This window comes from Biomphalaria glabrata, chromosome 12 (genome assembly GCF_947242115.1).
Source record: "Biomphalaria glabrata chromosome 12, xgBioGlab47.1, whole genome shotgun sequence".
NCBI lineage: Eukaryota > Metazoa > Mollusca > Gastropoda > Planorbidae > Biomphalaria > Biomphalaria glabrata.
This window is the reverse complement of record NC_074722.1, coordinates 21,063,599-21,083,008: the sequence shown is the minus strand read 5'-3', so window position 1 is coordinate 21,083,008 and position 19,410 is coordinate 21,063,599. Positions and strand designations below refer to the sequence as shown.

At 37.2% G+C, this 19,410-nt stretch overlaps 1 protein-coding gene across 6 annotated transcripts in view; it reads left to right on the top strand.

The window, feature by feature from the left end:
* LOC106069841 (lysophospholipase D GDPD1-like) overlaps positions 1–13,825 on the top strand; it is a 256,943-nt gene extending 243,118 nt beyond the window's left edge. For all 6 annotated transcript variants that reach the window (XM_056006398.1, XM_056006396.1, XM_056006399.1 and 3 more), the window contains one exon: positions 13,480–13,825. In XM_056006398.1, coding sequence (XP_055862373.1) covers positions 13,480–13,638 — 159 coding nt within the window. In that variant the 3' untranslated portion in view covers positions 13,639–13,825. The remainder of the gene's footprint in view (positions 1–13,479) is intronic.
* Positions 13,826–19,410: the final 5,585 nt, after the last annotated feature.

Here is a 19,410-nt window from a genome sequence, read left to right as displayed (position 1 = left end):
AGTGATTGTCGTTTGCATTATTTTTGTTTTCTTTTATAGAAGAAGGGGGTTTAACCGCAAAGCCCCTGGAAGGATATTTTAAACTCTTCCCCCCCCCCCTCCCGCCTTGGCTGCGCTGGGGCTAGTGATGTTTAAATATTAAAATCTCACCTAAACTAAACAAAATCAAAGAAAACAAAGTTACTCTGACGGCCCTCGTGTATTACTTGTAAGTGTGGGTTGTTTGATGTCTAGGGGATGATTATTTTGAATTGCACATTTGTCCATCAGAGATATATCGGAAGCAGGCACGCAACAAAACAGACAATGGAGAAAGTTACAAAACTTAAAGATTCACGAGATATTTATTTACATAAAATATACATATAGAAGAATAAAGAAGGGGAGTGGGTTGTATCTATCTCTTAGTAATATTAAATCATCACTCTTTGCACGCTATGGGAGTATATGTCACCTTGTCCTCAAACTTATCTGAGTGTCCTGTAGACGTTGTAGCTGGCTGTGCTTCTAGGTGGAGGTCTTGTCTTACAGCTGGAGGTGGCGCTCTAGCGGGTAGAGGGTCGCCGGTGACTCAATACTTGTGAAGTCTCAATCCAAAGTCGCTGTGGTCTGTTGTGGCGTGACCTCCGTGACCCCAGGCCGTCCAACTAGTTTGTAACGTACTAGGTCAGCTACCATTGTTTTTGATCGTAACCAGAGCCTGGCTGCGTGTTAGTATTAGTGCTTATGCGAAGTGTTGTAAAATGTAACACAACCAACGTATAGTTGTTGTTCTCATGACTATAAACAGATGTATTATTAAAGTAGACTCATTACTAGACTTAATGTATATGTATTTACTTAATATGCACACTAAGTGAATGAAGACTGCCTTTCGTGTTTTGTAATATGAACTGTAGCACGCCTGGCTGGATGTTTGCAGGCTGGATGTTTGCATTAGTGCTTAGGCTAAGTGGTATAGTCTGTAACTTATTAAGGTGAAGATATGTATGTTATGAGTATATACAGTATTACACCTACATATAAATATGTTATTAGAATTTAAAATTGATAAGTTGCTTTATCGAAGGTGCCGGTTGTGGGCACAGTAGGGCGGGTGGCCAGCTACCGAGGGCACGAAGAGTGCTGCAGGCAGAGTGGATCAACCATGGGCAGCTTGTTGATAGGAACGGTATCTGGAAATTTAGGCACCGGATATTTAGGCACCGGATATTTAGGCACCCGGAAATTTAGGCACCCGGATAATTAGGCACCCGGAAATTTAGGCACCGGATAATTAGGCACTTTTTGACAAGGCGGATAATTAGACACCGGATAATTAGGCACTCTTTAATTAGCGACCTTAATTTTGAAAATCATTTTAAAATGTTAACGTATATTTTATCCTTAGGCTATGGGCTATCGGTGACGTTATAATAAATAGCAACTATAACGATTCTTACTAAAGAAAAGCTGAAAAAATGGGAAGAAAAAGACAATCATGAGAATGTGTGGAAAAAATGACTCCTGAGTCATTATATAATATAGACATCACAGGATTCGGGTGAGGGGAGGTAGAGATAATTCTCCGCTCATTGCTTCAGTCCAACCTCAGAACAGCACTTACAAAGCTCAACAACAACAGCAAAAAAACTGTTATTCAATGGATACCAGCTCACATACAACTAGCAGGAAATGAGAAGGCTGACACACTCGCCGAGAGTGGGAGAACAAACTCACAAGTAGACTCTGCACTCTATCCAGAAGAAATGAAGAAATTAATTGTAGATAAAATAAATGAAAAATGGACGAGCTCCCATCCAAATCACAAGAAAGATGACGCTTACTATAAGCTATCCCGACAAGACCAACGTCTAATCTTTCGACTCAGGACCGGACACAGCAGAATGCGACAACACATGTTCCGGAAGCTCAAAATTGGAACCAGTGAAATCTGCCCATCTGGAGTATCACCAGAAAATGCCCACCACGTCCTCCAAAACTGCTCTCTCTACCAAGAGGCCCGTATAAGACATTGGCCCCAAATCACCCCAATAGAAAGAAAACTATATGGAGAGCTCCCTGATTTGGAAACCACTGCGCAGTTCATCTCATGTATTGGTCTAGTCATATGAACACTCCAACATAACAATGAGAACGATGAAGAAGAAGAAAGAAGACAATCATGAGAATGTGTGGAAAAAATGACTCCTGAGTCATTATATAATATAGACATCACAGGATTCGGGTGAGGGGAGGTAGAGATGATTCTCCGCTCATTGCTTCAGTCCATCACCAGCCCCTAAAAAGTTGACTAGTGAGTTTTTTTTTTAATTGATGATTATGCAATCTGTGAGTGCCACTTGGTTGCAGAAAGAACTCTAACAACTTAATGAACAGGAAAAACACTCTAGTAGTCTGTATCAAAAGCTTTCGAACATTGAGACTTAGTAGTCACAGAAGCAGCTTTTATACAGTGGCCTGCTGAAAGAGGCCACTAACATCGGACCACAAATCGACTTTGATGTAGCTGGATAAAAACGTTTATTGCATCGGCATATTTCGCAGGTCGCGGAAAAGACTTGATACATTTTGAACCCAGGAGTCTCATAGGATCAACAGGTGGACCCATTTTGTTTTGAGATACCCGCCCGTGTGAAGGAGCCTGATTTATTGTTTTATCATAAATTGTCAACATAATCATCATATTAAGAACTTTAAAGATTTTCAATGAAAAGAGACCACTATTCCCAAAATTAATATAGAAAATTTCATCGCATCTGTCTTTTCCATAAACTCTTTATTTTTTTTTATTTCAAAACATTATATTTTATCGCGATTTCTAGCCATTTTGCAATGTCCAAACATATATATTTTATAAATTTGCATATATTGAATATATGCGTAGGTATAGGTAAAAATTAATTACCAACAAAAAAACAATTTGAAGGAGGTAACACACCTATACACTCACACAATAGATCTTCCTAAAGAGGTTGATAATAGAGATTAATGCTGTTATAAAAAAAATGAATACTACTTTAGTTTATTAACATATCTAATCCCTATAAGTAACGCAAGCAAAGCCTCCTCCTCATTCCCATACTCTTTTTAAGGAGACAAGTTTCTCCAGACTTCCAATTTAGCACCTATGCTGTTCCTTACCCTTGACCTCAGTGTGTAGCCTTAAGATTCACTAAGTAACTTTTACGACCAAGTTTACATCTATCTGCGAGAAATCCTCTCCCTTAAATGGGAGTGTGTGCCCCCCCCCCCCTGCCCCGCCTATCCCATTTTAAAAGTACGACCCCTCCCTTTCCCACAAGCAGAGGGCGATTGCGATTATATTTATCGCCAACACTCCCCGACATAATAAAAATATTTTATAATACTTTTAAATCTAAACTATTTACATTAGAAACTAAATATTTACACAAATAGCATAACCATCAATTAAAAAAAAAAACTCTCCAGTTTATGAGAACTAGACTGGTTTTCGAACCTGACGTGACAATAGAAATCTCCTATCCCGGCGGGGGGGATATCGGTCGGACGAATTTTAGTCCAGTAATCACACAATTTGTATAAGAATTTATTGCTTATGTTAATAATATATACTAGTTATTTATATTGCAACCTATTTAAATTATTTCGCCCACTTTTCTAGTATGTTGGCCGATATGGTGGGGTGGGGAGGGGGCGATTGCATCAACCCCGCCCGTCCTCTCCCCCGCCATAAACTTTCGAGTGGGGGACGGTCCAATTTATTTGTAGAAATCACAGCTTGTTAACAGAATCAATAAAACATCTATATGAGTAAAACTGGCTATTGAAATTTTAATTTTTTTTTATATAATGTTGTTCCCCTGTTGGTCGATTGGGTGGGGTGGGGGGAGGTAAATACATGTACTGCCCTTCCCACCTAAACCCCTTGAGTGGTGGGCGGTCCTTATTCTCTCTATATATAATTCTCTTCATGGCTCAAGAGTATGGACACGCAAAAAGAAGTAAAGGAAAGATCACTCTTTTATTTCTGCAAGTCGGACGGACGTAGAGTTATCCTACGAGAAAAAAAAAGAGGGGGGGTGGGTGGAAGAACAAGTAGTGTTCACCCGTCACAAAATAACAGACTTAACCGTTGTGACCAATAAGTCACGGAAAGATCACCTTTTTTATTTCTACCCCTCGTAGTTTTAGCTGTCTGCGAAAAAAAGGGGGGTGGAGGAGAACAAGAAATCTACTCTGTATTCACCCATCACTAAATAGCAGGGCCGGACTTAACCATGATAGGGCCCTATGCGAAACGGAATTCTCGGGGCACAGTTTGGGTAGGGATACGGATTATAAGTGAAAATTAAAAGTTTATATATATATATATATATCATGGGCGTAGCCAGGATTTTTTTTCGGGGGGGGTTTTGGGGGGGGTGAATTTTTTCCCTCCTCCCCCCCACCCCCCCGCGAAAAAAAAAATTATATGTATTTATGTGTGTGTGTACATAATCTTTATTACATTCTGACCCTTCATTCTTTCGGAAGACGTTTATTGTGCCCTAGAATAGGTTCTTCCATGAGTTAGTGAAAAAATTGTAGATTCCCCGACATTACTAGCAAAGGGGGCGCTAGGAGCTCCCCCAGCGCGGGGCGAAGCCCCGCCGCCAAACACTATTTCTGATATTGAAAACCAACAAAATGCATATTCTGAGTGCATTTTCTACAGTGCATTTTCCTGCTATTAAAAAGTTCTATTTCAAAAACCTAATGTGCTATTCTTACTGACTTAGACGCTCACTCGTCGATTGGCGCATTTGCCATCAAGCTGTTTCCATAAAATTGTGGACTCCCCGCCATCAATAGCAAGAATTACCAAATATCTACGAGAATTTTTTGTTGACCTCAAGTAATTCTTCATTAGTTTGAGGCGCGAGAAGCTTCTTTCACCAGATTCCAAAATTACGGGATAATGCCCTTTTTTTGTTTATCGCGCGTAAGATTGTTGTTTTCCATATTGAATAACACCCCGCGGGAACTCTGTTTTAAGTTATAAAGTGGTTTAATTTAATAATTTATACACCTACAATTAGCGCGGATCCCATGAAATAGCGAGGCACACTGCGGTCGCATAGGTTGCAGTGACCTAAAGCCGGCCCCCGTATACTACGCCGCCGGTCGACTAGTTACTATATAATTTTTAAATTATATTTTTATGAAGAAATCATAGTTTGTGAACAAAATTAATTTAATATCTGTATAATAAAAGCTACTTAATATTTGAACCCATTTATATATTATGTTGTACTACACTCCACATATATTAAATCTCAAAATTTATCATTAGTAAATATAAAATGAAAAAGGGTTGTACAATCGCCCTCCGCTCATCGGACAAACCAATAGTTTTTCTTTTGTATTCTAGTGAAGAAATTAAAAAATTACATTACAACTTTTTAAAATCAGTCACTAATATAATTATATATGCAATAAATTAAATACTTATATCGAGTCGCCCCACCTCATATTCTTCAATGCCATATGCAATCATTATCAGAAATTATAAAAAGGAGCGAGGACTCTTACTACATTAATCGTTTTCACTCTATCGCCCCCTCCCCTTTACAAACGAAAACATGATGTTTTAAAACAGAATAGCCAAATATGGCGACAGAGTTTATGTAATTGCACATGAATTTATCATAATTATTTTAAAAAAGACTTTGTTTTTGAAAATTTAGAATTCATAAAAAAAATGTTTCAGTATAATAGTAACAATTGAGATTCATTTTGAAACCACATATTTTTTCCTAGGTTTTAGCGAAATGTCCGCCTGTCCGTCACACTCAGACCTCGAAAACTAGAAGTGAAATGAAAAATATTAATTCACCATGCGTTGTGGCTTGCAAAGTTTTTAATGCAGCACCTACTTTCTATTTTCTAAAAGCAAACCTTTTAGTTCATAAAATTAATTATGCAAACGATTTTTTCATAAAAATACACCAATTCTAAAAGAATACAAAAATGTAAGGAAGATAATGTAACATTATGTTAACAAAGAAAAATAATTTCTGTGTATTTTTTAGTATCACAAGTCAGATATATTTATAAAATGTATAAGAAATGTTCACAACAAATATCAATATTAGTTAACTGTTTTTTTTTTCTGGTCAACTGGTCAACTAGCTGCTAAAATTAAAAGAAAACACTTATGTTTCCTTATAAAGTCTAAGACTGCATTTTGTATGTAAATATCACGCACATTTTTTAAAAGGGACTTTATAAGTAGCGACTTTCGTGCAGTATAGAGTGGCGGCCGCTGCAAAGCATAGAACTAAACTAGTTCATTCAAAAAGTTTTAAATAATAATAATAATAATTATCTTCATTGTCCATATGGAAATAATCAGATTTTATTTATTTTTTTTGTTTAGTGCCCCCATCAGAATAAAAGCCGATTATTTTTGTGCGATTTGTCTGTTAGTCGGTCGTTTAGATTAGATAAAAATAACAATAACACAAAAGGCTATTGAAAATCTGATTTAACCTTTAATGTTCCTTCCGAAACATTGCAATAGTTTCAAGTATCTATAATAGATTGTTCCGGACGTTTTTGTGAAAAACAAATCATTGCTCTTTTAACTTATATTACATTTAATTTCCGTGCTTAAACGTTTGCAAAAATACATGATCAACAAGAAGTTTTTCCAGCATATAAATGCTAAATGAAAATCCTTACTTATATTTCATTAGACAGCGTACCAGTACCTTTTTCTTTGTGGGAAAAAAATTTTTACTTTTCTTGTTTAACGTTTATTATTAATTTATTAGTAGTTAAGTAAGTCAATGTGAGCACTGTATATATATATATATATATATATATATATAAACATAGTCTCTCGTCCCTGAAGGCTTTTAATCACATGACCATATTTGCGGTTACTAGTAGTACTGTCCCTTCTATCGACAGCCGTTGACCTGTGTGACTCACGTGTGTCAGTAGGCCGCACACACATTAATCCTCTGTCCGCCAGTGTTACCACATTGACGAACTAGAATAGTACGTACCCGGCCAAATCTACCTCACGAGTTGGTCTGTGGGAGCGGTAGTGGGCTTGTATTGCCATCTTAATGGAGCCATCTGCATTGTAGCATGTGTATGTCGCTTTCTCCTGCACCAGTTGGTCTTCTTTAGGTTGAGAGAAAGTCGTGTACATTGCCTGGCCTTTCTCTCAATTGCCACCGACTACAGCTAAGCACTAAATGTCATGGCAGTGGTCATCAAGACCGTTGGTTTAACACGCTGCTTCAGCTGGCTTTTTCGGTGGGTGCTTTGTAAATGCACCGTAGACCCCCAGGAGGCCAGGTTGCCAAAAACCTCATAATCTTCAAGTGTGTCTGGAAGACACGTCTTTGGTGCACATGGGTAACGTCCTGTGTGCAATAGTCCATCTTCTGCACCACCACCAGGGTCTTCTCTTGCTGATACTGGTGTCACGACAAACGTCGGTTTGGTCAAGACTTTGTTCATTAGTCTTACGGTGCTCGCACTCTCCCTTCGAGGCGGCCCGTCAACACAGTTCTTGTTCAACGCCTGGGTGCAGGCAGGAGTCAGATCAGGGATCAGCGTTTTCACAACAAATGTCAGGCTTCTTGTTGCGAGCCCAGCTCGCAGGGCTTGCGCTCACAGTCATGGACAGCGATACCATCAATAGCGTCTCCGTTTAGTAACGGATTGTTTATACATCTCGACATCTCTGTCTTGCTCATTATGGTACCCATTGGCTCGTCTGTCTTGCTCAGCATGATACCAAACGTTTCACCAATCTTGTTCAGCGAAGTACTGGTACCTATATGTCTAATAATGGTACAGATCTCCTCGTTGACACCTTCCAGCTTCGTACTGTGACAAGGTGGTTTAAAAGTTGGCCGTTTTAATGTGTCTATGGGGTTTTATAGTTTGAGAACCCACACTTGCACAAAATTACATACAGGAACAGCGTTTAAAATGCAGGCAACAAATACTATATATATAAAAATATATACAAGGTTTATTGTACAAGGAAAAGATTTTCAGGGCATTTAAGGCACAATCGTCAGCAAAAAGGAAGTCCCTGATTACTGCTGAATTTGTTTTTGATTTTGCTTTGAAGCCGCCTCGACCACCATTAAATCTGTAGGTTGTATTTATCCCGATGTTTTCTCTATCGGTAAATGAATCTGTCAGCATAGCAGAGAACATGATACTGAAAAGTGTTGGTACTTACTGACTAAGGCCACTTTTTTTTTAGAATGGGCCAAGCGTTTTAGAATTTATTCCTTATCTTTTCAATATTTAGCATTTAGTAGAGGGGATGAGCCTACATGAGGAGACCAACAATAATGGCATAAGATTAGTGGATTTTGCATCAGGAAAAGGAATGTCTATTTGCAGCACAATATTCCAACATAAGAATATTCACACGCTAACCTGGATCTTACCTGATGGCAACACCCAGAATCAAATAGATCACATAGATAAGAGACACGGATCAGATGTAACAAGTTTCAGAGGATCAAATGCTCTCAGACCACCTACTAGTTAAAGCTAAACTTAGACAAAGAATAAGTACCAAATTAATTACCAAAGAAAGAGAGCACAGCAATATGATAGTCAAAAACTCACAAGGATCCACTAGTGGCAGAAACTTATAGAATAGCACTCCCCACGCAACTAACAACATTAGAAAAGGACAGTGTGAAAATAACATAAACTAACATTGGGAAATAATAAAGCATTCTAAAGAACAGCAGAAGAGGTAGTTGGATTTAAACAAAAGAATGAGAGAATGGGGTGGTATGATGATGAATAAATTATAGAAGAGAAACGTAACGCTCGGATGATAATGCTACAGAGAGAAACCAGAAACACTAGACAGCAATACAATGAAGCAAGAAGAAGGGCCACAAAAGTTGTGAGAAAGAAAAAACCGGGAATGGGAAAAGTCCAAGATTACTCAAATTGAGGAACTAGCAAAGGAGGGAGACATTATGAAAATGAGACGATGGAGAATATGAACTGCCACTTGGAGGAGCAGATCTCTTAGTGAACCCACCAACACTCACTGAAACATCAGAAATAATTAGGACCATGAAGAATCACAAAGCACCAGGAGAGGACCAAATCACAGCAGAACTAATTCAATATGGAAAGACTTACATTCCCAAATACACAGACTACTATCAAGAATTTGGGAAGTAATACCAACAGAATGGGAAACAGCTCATAACCCCAATACACAAAAAGGGATCCAAGCTTAAGTGCTGTAATTACAGAGGAATCTACAATATGTGACATTTAAGATCCTGTCTAGGCATATCTAAGAGGCTTGGAAAATATTCAGAAGAAATCTTAGGTGACTACCAATGTGGTTTCAGACCCAATAAAAATCTACAACCGATCACATCTTCACACTAGAAACATGCCATGTGTGACAGGTGGGGAAATGTGACGTGTGTTTGGCACGTTTTATGTCTAGGGGATGATTATTTTTAAAGCTATCACACCCCCACTTATCAGCATATGAATCGGGAGCAGACACGCAACGAGACAAGGCAATGAAAGATAGATACAAAAGTTAAAATAAAGGATATTTATTTACATAAATATACATATAATAATAAAAAGGGGGAGGGTTTGCATCTATCTCTAGTATATTCTATGTTTAATCATCACTCTTGCACATAATAAGAGAGTATGTCACTTTGTCCTCTGACTTAGCTGGTTGTCCTGTTGAAGTCGCAGCTGGCTGGGTCCTGGCTTGAGGTTCTGCAGCTGGAGGTGGCGCTCTAGCGGATAGAGGGACGCCGGCGATATAGTTCTTGTGGAGTCTCAGTCCCAAGTTCTAGTATCTGTAGTGGGCACAGTATGGCGGGTGGCCGGATACCGTGGGCACAAGGTTACTGCGGGCAGAGCTGATCTGCCGTGGGCAGTGTAAGTAACAGGATATGTCCAGTGAGTTGCAGAGGGTTGGCGTAGCTATGACGTCTCGCACAGATCTGACTCTATAGGGACGTCGCGCCTAATAGCTTGACAGGTGGGCTGTCGAATAGGCGGGCAATGCCGATAGCGCCAAGTGGTAGAGTTGAGTAGATCTCAGTAGGCAAATGCAGCGCTGAATAGCACTAAGCACAACTGCAGGTAAATGGATCGTTGATCCAGTAACTAGGCAATAGGTGATTCTTGATAGCAACTAGGCAAGTGCAGCGCTGATTAGCACTAAACACATAGATAGGCCAGTAGGCAAATAGGCAGGTAAGTGATCCGATAAATAGGCAGACACCTGAGGGAGGCTGCGGATAAATAAAGACAAGTTAGGACATATCTCTCATACATCTTATCGATGCCCTCGACTGAGGTGCATTCGTCAGATTGGTAAAATTGCTTTAGAGCATAGTGGGGAGATGATGACAAATGGGATTTGGAAAATAGATGGCCAATAGTAGCAATATAGAAATGTACATAAAAGGGAAAGTAATAATATAAAAATGTACATAGCAGGGGAAATAATCTCAAATAACCAACACAGGTGGATAGAGAAAGAAAGGGAGGGGGGTTGAATTGGGCGGTGGTCAGCGACCCAGATGATTGTTTACATATGACCGTGGGTCGAGAACAATGGAGCGTGCTTGAATGTCCCTTCAAGCGGCGCAACTCTCATTAGAGTAAAATGAGTAAAGGGGAGATAATTCATATACACAAAGAAAGGGGGGGGGGGTAATTCATATTTCTTCACTAGACGCAGTATCAGTGCGCTAGTAAAATTATCAAGGCGTTTAACCGAGATACAGGAAATAAAATAAGATGTACAAATATATACATGGTTGCATCAACGATCAATTGAGCAACGTAGCATTAATAGATTAATGCAGTCCATAATTAAATATATAGGACATGTTTATGTTTTCTACTTACGCCAGTGAGAAATACACAATGCATTAATTAAATATAAATGAACTAAGCAAAATACACATGATAAAAATCCAATGGAAATATACACAGAGTAATTAAGATGGAACTTGTGATTAAGTTCGGCTTACCACCAGGTATTCCTCTAGGAGAAAGAATGAGTGATATAGTCCAGACTCGATAGCTCAGCTCGAATGAGAAAAAGAGGGTGATTTGAGTTGGTTTACTATATATATATGCCTGAAAAGTGTGGGCGGACACCGGAAATGTCCTAGGCTAAGATTTATCTTACACGTGGGTGGATTTGACTCGAGGTGGGAGCCGCACCTTGGAATATCACGCGGTGTGTTGACCAGGGTAATCTCTTAGATCAAAGAGAGACGTGAGAGAAGGGGGGGAGAAGGATTAGCTTGCATTCAAACCAAGGTGGTGTCAACCGCGACCGTCAGTCAGACATCCGCCGGATAAGACAAAGGAGATAGTGTGATTATCTTTCCCCGATCAAGGGCAGATAAATGAAAGGACTGGCCTAGCTTTCTCCAAGGTGGTGGACTAAGTCTAGCCTGGTATAGAGGAAAAGGTGGGGCGGGTGGAGAATTTAGGGGTAGGATGGAGAAATAATTAAAATAAAATAAATAAATAATGAAAAATAATAATTAATGCTGTGATAATTTAGAGTGACTCTGACAGCGAGTTTTTGACTTGTCACACCATGAATACAGCATACCAATCCACCAACTCTTTATAGACTATAAAATGGCTTTTGACAGTATCAGAAGGATCTATATGACACTCTACAGGATTTTGGAATACCTACCAAGCTGACAAGACTTATACATATGACATTAATCAACTCAAAAAGTAAAGTCATAATACAAGGAGAACACTCACGAGCATTAAGACAAGGTGACTCACTTTCTTGCATGCTTTTCAATTTGACACTGAAGAGAGTTATTTATACACTAACTTTTCTTCAGGAGAGAAAACATGGGTCCACACCCAACAGAGACGATATACAGCCAACCTCTACAATAACTTGCTTACGTGGATGACATTGCCTTATTGGTACATTGCTAGAGCCTTAACACAATTAGAAGAAGCATCTCGACCAGCAGGATTTGAGGTCAATAGTAAAAGCAAGTACATCGTAATGACAAGAGACAATCAAACAGAGGGACAATGTATCAAAATTAAAGACCACGAATTTGAAAACGTCCAAACTTTCAAATATCTAGGTAGTACAATTGATTTCAAAATGACATTTTATAGCACCCATCATTTACTTAAGAACAAAACAATTTCAAGAAAATCAAGAAAATAATATACAAACCCATAATAAGACTTGCAACAATGTATGCAAGTGAGACCTGGACACTAAGACATCAGAAAATTTACTTAATACTTGGGAACGAAAAATTCTTAGGAAAATCTATATATACAGGATGGAGGACACGCACTAACCATGAGATATATCAATTATATACACCAATGGTGACCGAAATAAAAAAAAGTTGGGCAGGTCACCTTGAAAGAATGTCAGATAACAGAGGAGCGAAAATCATATACAGGCAATAACAAAAAAAACAGGCGACCCAAAGGCAGACCCCGAATGGCATGGATTGATGATGAAGAAAGCAGATCTGCAACGAAAGGCCCAGGAAAGATCTGAACGTAAGGATGTGTTGAAGCAGGCCAGAGCCCTCCATGGGCTGTAGCGCCACTGGGATGGATGGATGGATTGATTGTACCCCTATTCCACTTGTTTCCTTTATCCGAATTAGTACACGCACCATTTGAAGTAACCCTTGAAGCTTCATTTCATTAACCCTTTATGGCTCAACAATAGTAACCCGAATGTTTCTATATCACATCAAAATGTACTATTTATAAACACACTACCACATAACTTATCAGCTCATCAGTGTATTCTTTCCATTTCCACATCTCTTTAACGATAACATTACTTCCGCATGTCTCCGGTCGCTTTACTTCCTCTTAACTAATGTTTTATTAACCTTTCTTCTCTTTTATCGTATGGTTCATGATGATCATCTAATAGTTGTACTCTATCATTTATTTTAGTTACTCTACTTTTATAACCCTTTTCCTATAAGACTTTTTGAGAATGTTCTTTTTTCACACATATATCTAACTCAATATGTGAATTATCCATGACATTAGCATCCAACATCCATAGACATTGTTGATTATTCGATTCAGCCATTTCAGTCTTGCTGCTCTCTCAATTATATGCTAATAGTAAGACGAAATGTTTTCTGTGAACATTGTCATTCACTTTTGGTTCGATTTTTATGCCAATTTTCTCACATAGGGGTGCCGCGATCTCGTATTTTTCCTTCTCTGTTGAAGGCAGTCAGAAACGCTTTGAGTCATCAATTTTATATATATATAAAAAAAATATTTTCATGTTTTTAATATTTATATATACATTTGAAATGTTTTATTGTCCACGTGCTCACTTTCTTTCTTTATAAAAATCTAGACTAAGATAATTTAAAAAAAAAAAAAACTAACAATTTTTTGAAAAATATTTTTTTACAGACATATCTTTGGGTATTAAACCGGGAGAAAGATTTTGATAGAGCTTTTAAAGCTGGAGCTACAGGTGTAATGTCAGATAGAATAGTGCTGCTTAGAAAATATTTAGACAGCAAGATTTCAACAACTCAAGCAAATTTTCATGAGATTAAGCAAGATTAATTGTTTGTGCATTATTATTTAAAAAATAATTTGTATACACAATGTACATGTTGCTGCTACATTTATCATCGATTTTTCATATTATTTTATTTTTATGAGCATAACGATGCTAATATAGACCTAAAATAAACATAAAAATAAATTAAAAAAAAAAAAAAATGTTTGTATTAAAATTTTATATGTTGAATTTTTGTCTTTGTTCATTTCTTTTTTTATATGAAAGAAAAGAAAAAAAAAATGAGAAGGCCTGCGTAGATATAATTTATTTTTGTTTTTAACTTTGAATTATTTTGGGAAAAATTGCATTAAAGGTATTTAATAATTTCTATTGATTTTTTAAAATGTAATTTCAAATTTAGTATAAAACTCTTACTCTTATTATCATCCGACATGACAGGTGTTTTCTTCACTGATTTTCAAAATTAAACGAATAACAGCATCTACAGAAGTTATGTAAAAAAATAATCACAGAAAATAAGATTTTTCTAGATATTTTATGTCAAAATATTCAGTGAATTGGATATGTGTTTGAATTTGTGATCTCAAAAGGTTGTGTAATCATGAAAAATTTTCGGCCTACAGAATTGTATGGTCAGAAGATAAAACAGAGATTTTGATTTTAACATGGCAAGCACATACATAAAGCCAAAAAAGAGCGTATGATTCAATTGTTCTATAATCAACATTCTAGTATCAAATTTAAAAGCATACACAATAATTTCCAAAGTGGACCCTCAAGGGTCAAAGCGACTTCCAAGTGGTCTAAGGAAATGATGAAAAGACTTTTTTAACCATATGATTTCATCCTTTGAATTTTTTTATTTTCAAAATTTTAACATCGTATTAATCAAAACTATCTTTCGACGTAGTGGCCTGATTGAGACACTTTCCTCCAGCGTAGGATACTGCACAGGTTCTTTCTTTGCTTTAGTTGATGATTGGTAAGTTTTATTGGCGACTACTTGTAAGTTGTTTTTTTCAGTTCCCCATAATGCAAGGTGTTTTATTATCATAATCATAACATCAAACATTGGCAAAATTGTAGAAAAAAAAAGATCACTCCACTCCACAATGCACAAGCTGTCTTCAGGAAAGTAGAACAGAAGACCACCTTTTTCGTAGAAGGGTTTCACTAAAATATACACACAACAGTTTTTAATGATAGGTCTATTTTTTAAGATGAAAAAATGGGCATCCATGGAAGAATGGATCAGGGCTTTTTTAAAAAGCATTCAAACCCGATTCGAAGGTGACATCTCTAGTAAGAAAGTTTGGAAGAAGGCCTAAGCTGCAAACTTTTATAATTCTTCATGAATGACCTCCTGGACCTCATGTCGGTAAATAAGGCACTTTAAATAGAGCCCTCACAACTATCTCCATGGAAAAGTCAGTTTATTCAATCTTAAGCCACATCAACAAACTAGCAAACAGAAAATATTTCCTAAAAATACACACAGCCAATAAATAAAGAAGAAAATCCAAAATTAGACCAAAGACTTTATCACTAAGATACTTTATGGCAGATTTAAAAGAAAAGGCATCACAAAGATTAAACATTCTGGGGGAGCTGAAAAGAAAACCGTGGATAAAGTCTCTCCATACAAGTAGCCACCAACAAAAGCTATAAATCATTAGACACAATCCAAAAGCCTTGTGGATGTATGTGAAATAGACTCCAATATTAAGGCGCAACAGAGCATGAGAGATACAGAATGTTGGAGGACGACCATCCAAATAAATTACTAGCAAAGGGAAATAAGAAAAACAAGCAAAAAAAAAAAGCAAAGAACTAACTTACTGACGAACTAGCCCTTAGAGAAAATAATTACCAGATTCTCAGACATAACTCCTAGGCTACAAACACCTAAAACATTAAAACATTTAATAAAAAACAAAAGAATCAAATCCACTGGAGCTCAAACGAAACAATTGAAACCTATCCAAAAACAACCATCCATATGGAGATTAATGCTCAAACTTCCAAGCCTTTACGAAACTCTTAAAACTACAACACCTAAAAAAGCCCAAGAAAGTTGATACTTAGATGATGGCAAAATTAAACATCAACCTCACATCCCTGGATCCCTGGATACATGTTGTCATGGGAAATGAAAAGGGCAGAAATGAACATGCCTAACAAACTGACAATATTAACGTCCTCCCCCGCATAGAGTACAACACACTGTTAAATTACAATTTCAATAAAATAAATCCCACACCTTTATAGACACTGCGCCCACGTTATAAAACCGTAAACCATATCATTTTTGAATGCCCCTTCCTATTCCAAGCTGGCTAGAAGAAGAAGATTATGAGATAGTCGTTCTCTGTGGTACGAAGGTGAAAGCTTAGAGCAGAAAGAAGACTATGACCTTGAGAGGAGTTTGTACGAGAAAAGGCTAGATTTGAAAGTGAGAAAAGCAGAGGCGAGGCCGAGGAGGCCAGATTTCAACGCGAAAGGGAGCAATTGAGAAATCCAAGCGTTAGGAGCACTAGGAATTTAGAGCTCCCGTAATCATATCACTAAACTAAAAGATCTTTGCTCGAGTCTTGTTCAACCTAATGGACGAGGCCAATGTGAACAGAGCTGTTCTACGACAATTACAAGAAATGTAGACACAATCAGATGGTTTATGGATGATTTTGGCCAGGCTCGGATTAAAAGCCAAATTCGACACAAATTCGATGTATTCAATCTTCAATGTCTCCCATTCTATACAAAAGCTAAAGAAATGTCTAAGCCGATGATTGCGCGCTGCTTGCTCACAATGAACCAGATAGCTCTGTCAATGAGTTTGCAAAGATTGCCTCCTTATTTAGGCAAAGTATAAAATAACGCATCACATTCAGCAGGGCCAGTAGGGCCTGAATACAAAAAATCAATGTCTACCAAGCGGTCGTCCTTCTCAACTTCAACACTTTTAGGCGCAAAATTGCCTTAGCTGGCATGGAAGACAGCAACTGGTTGCATGCTTCAGAACGAGACATCTGGGTGTCAATAAAGATATATATTTGTGTTGCATAACTACGTGAAATACTGTATTCCTCATTAACCTTAGACTCGAAAACTCATTATGTTTGGAAGTGAAATGTCCAGATATATTACGTTTTTTTTTTCCATTGTAAAAATAGTCAGTCTGCTGTTTCATTTTTTTTCCAGAACAGTCAATGCATCAATCTTTTTGATACACGAATGCTTTTGTTCTTTAATACATAATGTTGAGAACACAGCAGAAGACGAGTTACAATGCTGAAAACATAAATGCAAACTCCAGTATATGAACCTACTGATAGGTAGTATCGTTCGGAAATTATAAAGAATATGTACTGATCCAAAAGACACATCAGCCGATGAAAAGAAGTGGTATTCCTTACTAAGCGATTAACATTCGGAATATAATCGCAATCCATTCATAGAGGTCTCAACAGATCCCTCCCTCAGATCTCTCATGAGCCTTTTGTCTCCACATCATCAATCCATCGCATTTTACCTATATAACATTTTCGCTCCTCCGACATTCCTTCCAGGTGATTCAGTAGGTGATTTTCGAAATCAGTACTTCCATGATATCTGAAAGACAATTTCCCATTTGTGGTAATGTACTGTTTGGTTTTAATTGTTTTTTGTCATTCTCAAGTCCTAATCATGAGGCTGCTTCTAGATGTGTGAATGTCATCGGCATATGTAATGTATTGCATAGGTTGACTATATAGCGTCCATGTTTGTTGTGGACCCATGATTCCTTACTTAAAGTAAGTAATATATTGTATATATATAATATTGTATATAAATATTTCGACTTCAGTGTCAAATTGAAGAGAAAATGTTTTTATCGTTTAATCCTTAATGTCTTGACAGTTTATTCTATGTCCATTTATAACCCATTTTCTAATCTAGAATGCCTTTCCACCTGAATTTCTGTATGGAATTCAAGTATCCTATATTTTTTTTTAACATTTCAGTAGAGCTGTTGAGCATCTTGACCTTATTTTAAAACGGCTATCACCTGTTCAACATGGCTTGCCGTGGTGTGACAGCTTGCATGCCTCAATGACACTTGGAGCTATTAACCACGGGAGCTTATCGCTTCTGGAAGGTACTACGAAGTCGGACTGGTCTGTTAGGATGTTAAGATGCCAGACAAAAAAATGCATCATCCTGAAAAAAAAACTGTTACAGAAACGATAGCTAATACACAAACATTAAACAAAGGAGACTTATGAAGCTGTGCAGCTTATGAAGTGCAGGGAAATCGAAAGACCGACCGCTCAAGCTTACCTTACTATTTCTTAACCACTGGATTTAGTGATGACGCATGATAAATAATCGAAGAGTGGAAATGCAGTTAACCTACAAAAACAATAAAAAAAAACAAGTACAAAAAAACCCAAACAAGATAAGCAAGCAGTTTCAGAGAAAGTCACCAAAAGTCACCAAATAATCATTTTACAATAATGTCATTGACCAGGCAGAAGAAGCCGCAAGTAAGTAAAGGAGGTATAAACAACTGTATAAAATCATTTAACTTCTTAGTTCTAAATTATCATCCGAGACAAATATGGAAAACTTTCTTTAATAAATGAACAGCTTTGAAAGAAAGAATATTTTCAAGAAGTGATCAATAGAACAAAACCACTAAATCCACCACATATAAATGTAGAATCAACACTAGACATAAACATGGAATAAATAAAAGAAATAACCACAGACAAATAAAGTCAGCTAAAGCAGCTTGTATTGACAACATACCACCCGAAGTCCTAAAAGAAGGAGGAGGTGAAATAGTTGACCAACTACACAAACTATTCAACAAATGAAAACAGGCTTGCTAATAAAACTACCAAAGAGTGGAGTTCATCACGAGGCATCACCAACGATACTTAAGCGGAATAAGGCCAAACTGGAACACTAGAATGTCGAATGGCAATCTCTTTTTGCAACATTTGTCGCCTTTGAAAATTTTTGAATCTGTCTTGACAGTAATGACATTACGGAATCGTAAACAATAAAAATAATTAAAAACCTTTAATGATGTCTTTACTCCTGTTCCTTCTAGTATGTGTCAGGAAAAGCTTGGATCTGGAATTCGCCGATGACATAACATAATGCTAAGAACAGGTCACTTCTTTAAGATCTTAAAAATACACTGGTATTACAAAGTGCAAAGAGTTGGCCTAAAAGTAAACCACCAGAAACAAAAGTATTTAAAGTAAACAAACAAACGTCGTATAAACCTGGAAATCTCCTCATATTTCATGACTAATATAAGAATCTTTAATAAGGCGGTCCTACTGTACGTTTCTAAAACAAAAAAAAGTACAGACCATCAAGAGATGTCTGAGAAATATCTTAAAAACACACTGGTATTATAAAGTAGAAAAAACATCAAACTGTGAGAAGAAAAATATAAATTGAGACGGATTGGTCATGCCCTTAGAAAAGATACCGACAACAGAGCTAGACAGGAACCCCCAGGGCACGTTTTTACTATGTTCCAAGAGGAAATGGAAGATGAAGAAGATGAAAGAGCTACGAGTACAATCAATGACGCAAAATAAAACAAAACAGAATACTCTTTGTGGGCCATTTGCCAGATCCAGCAAATAGGTTATTTCAGTATGTTGCAAAATTTAATCCTAATCTGACCAGCAGAATACCTCTAAAAGCTTTTAAAGAGGTAGAATTTCAATGGAATTATGAGTTTTGAAGAAACGACACTACCATGTCAACAATTCTGGACAAAAGCTTCACGTATGCAGAAAAAAGATATG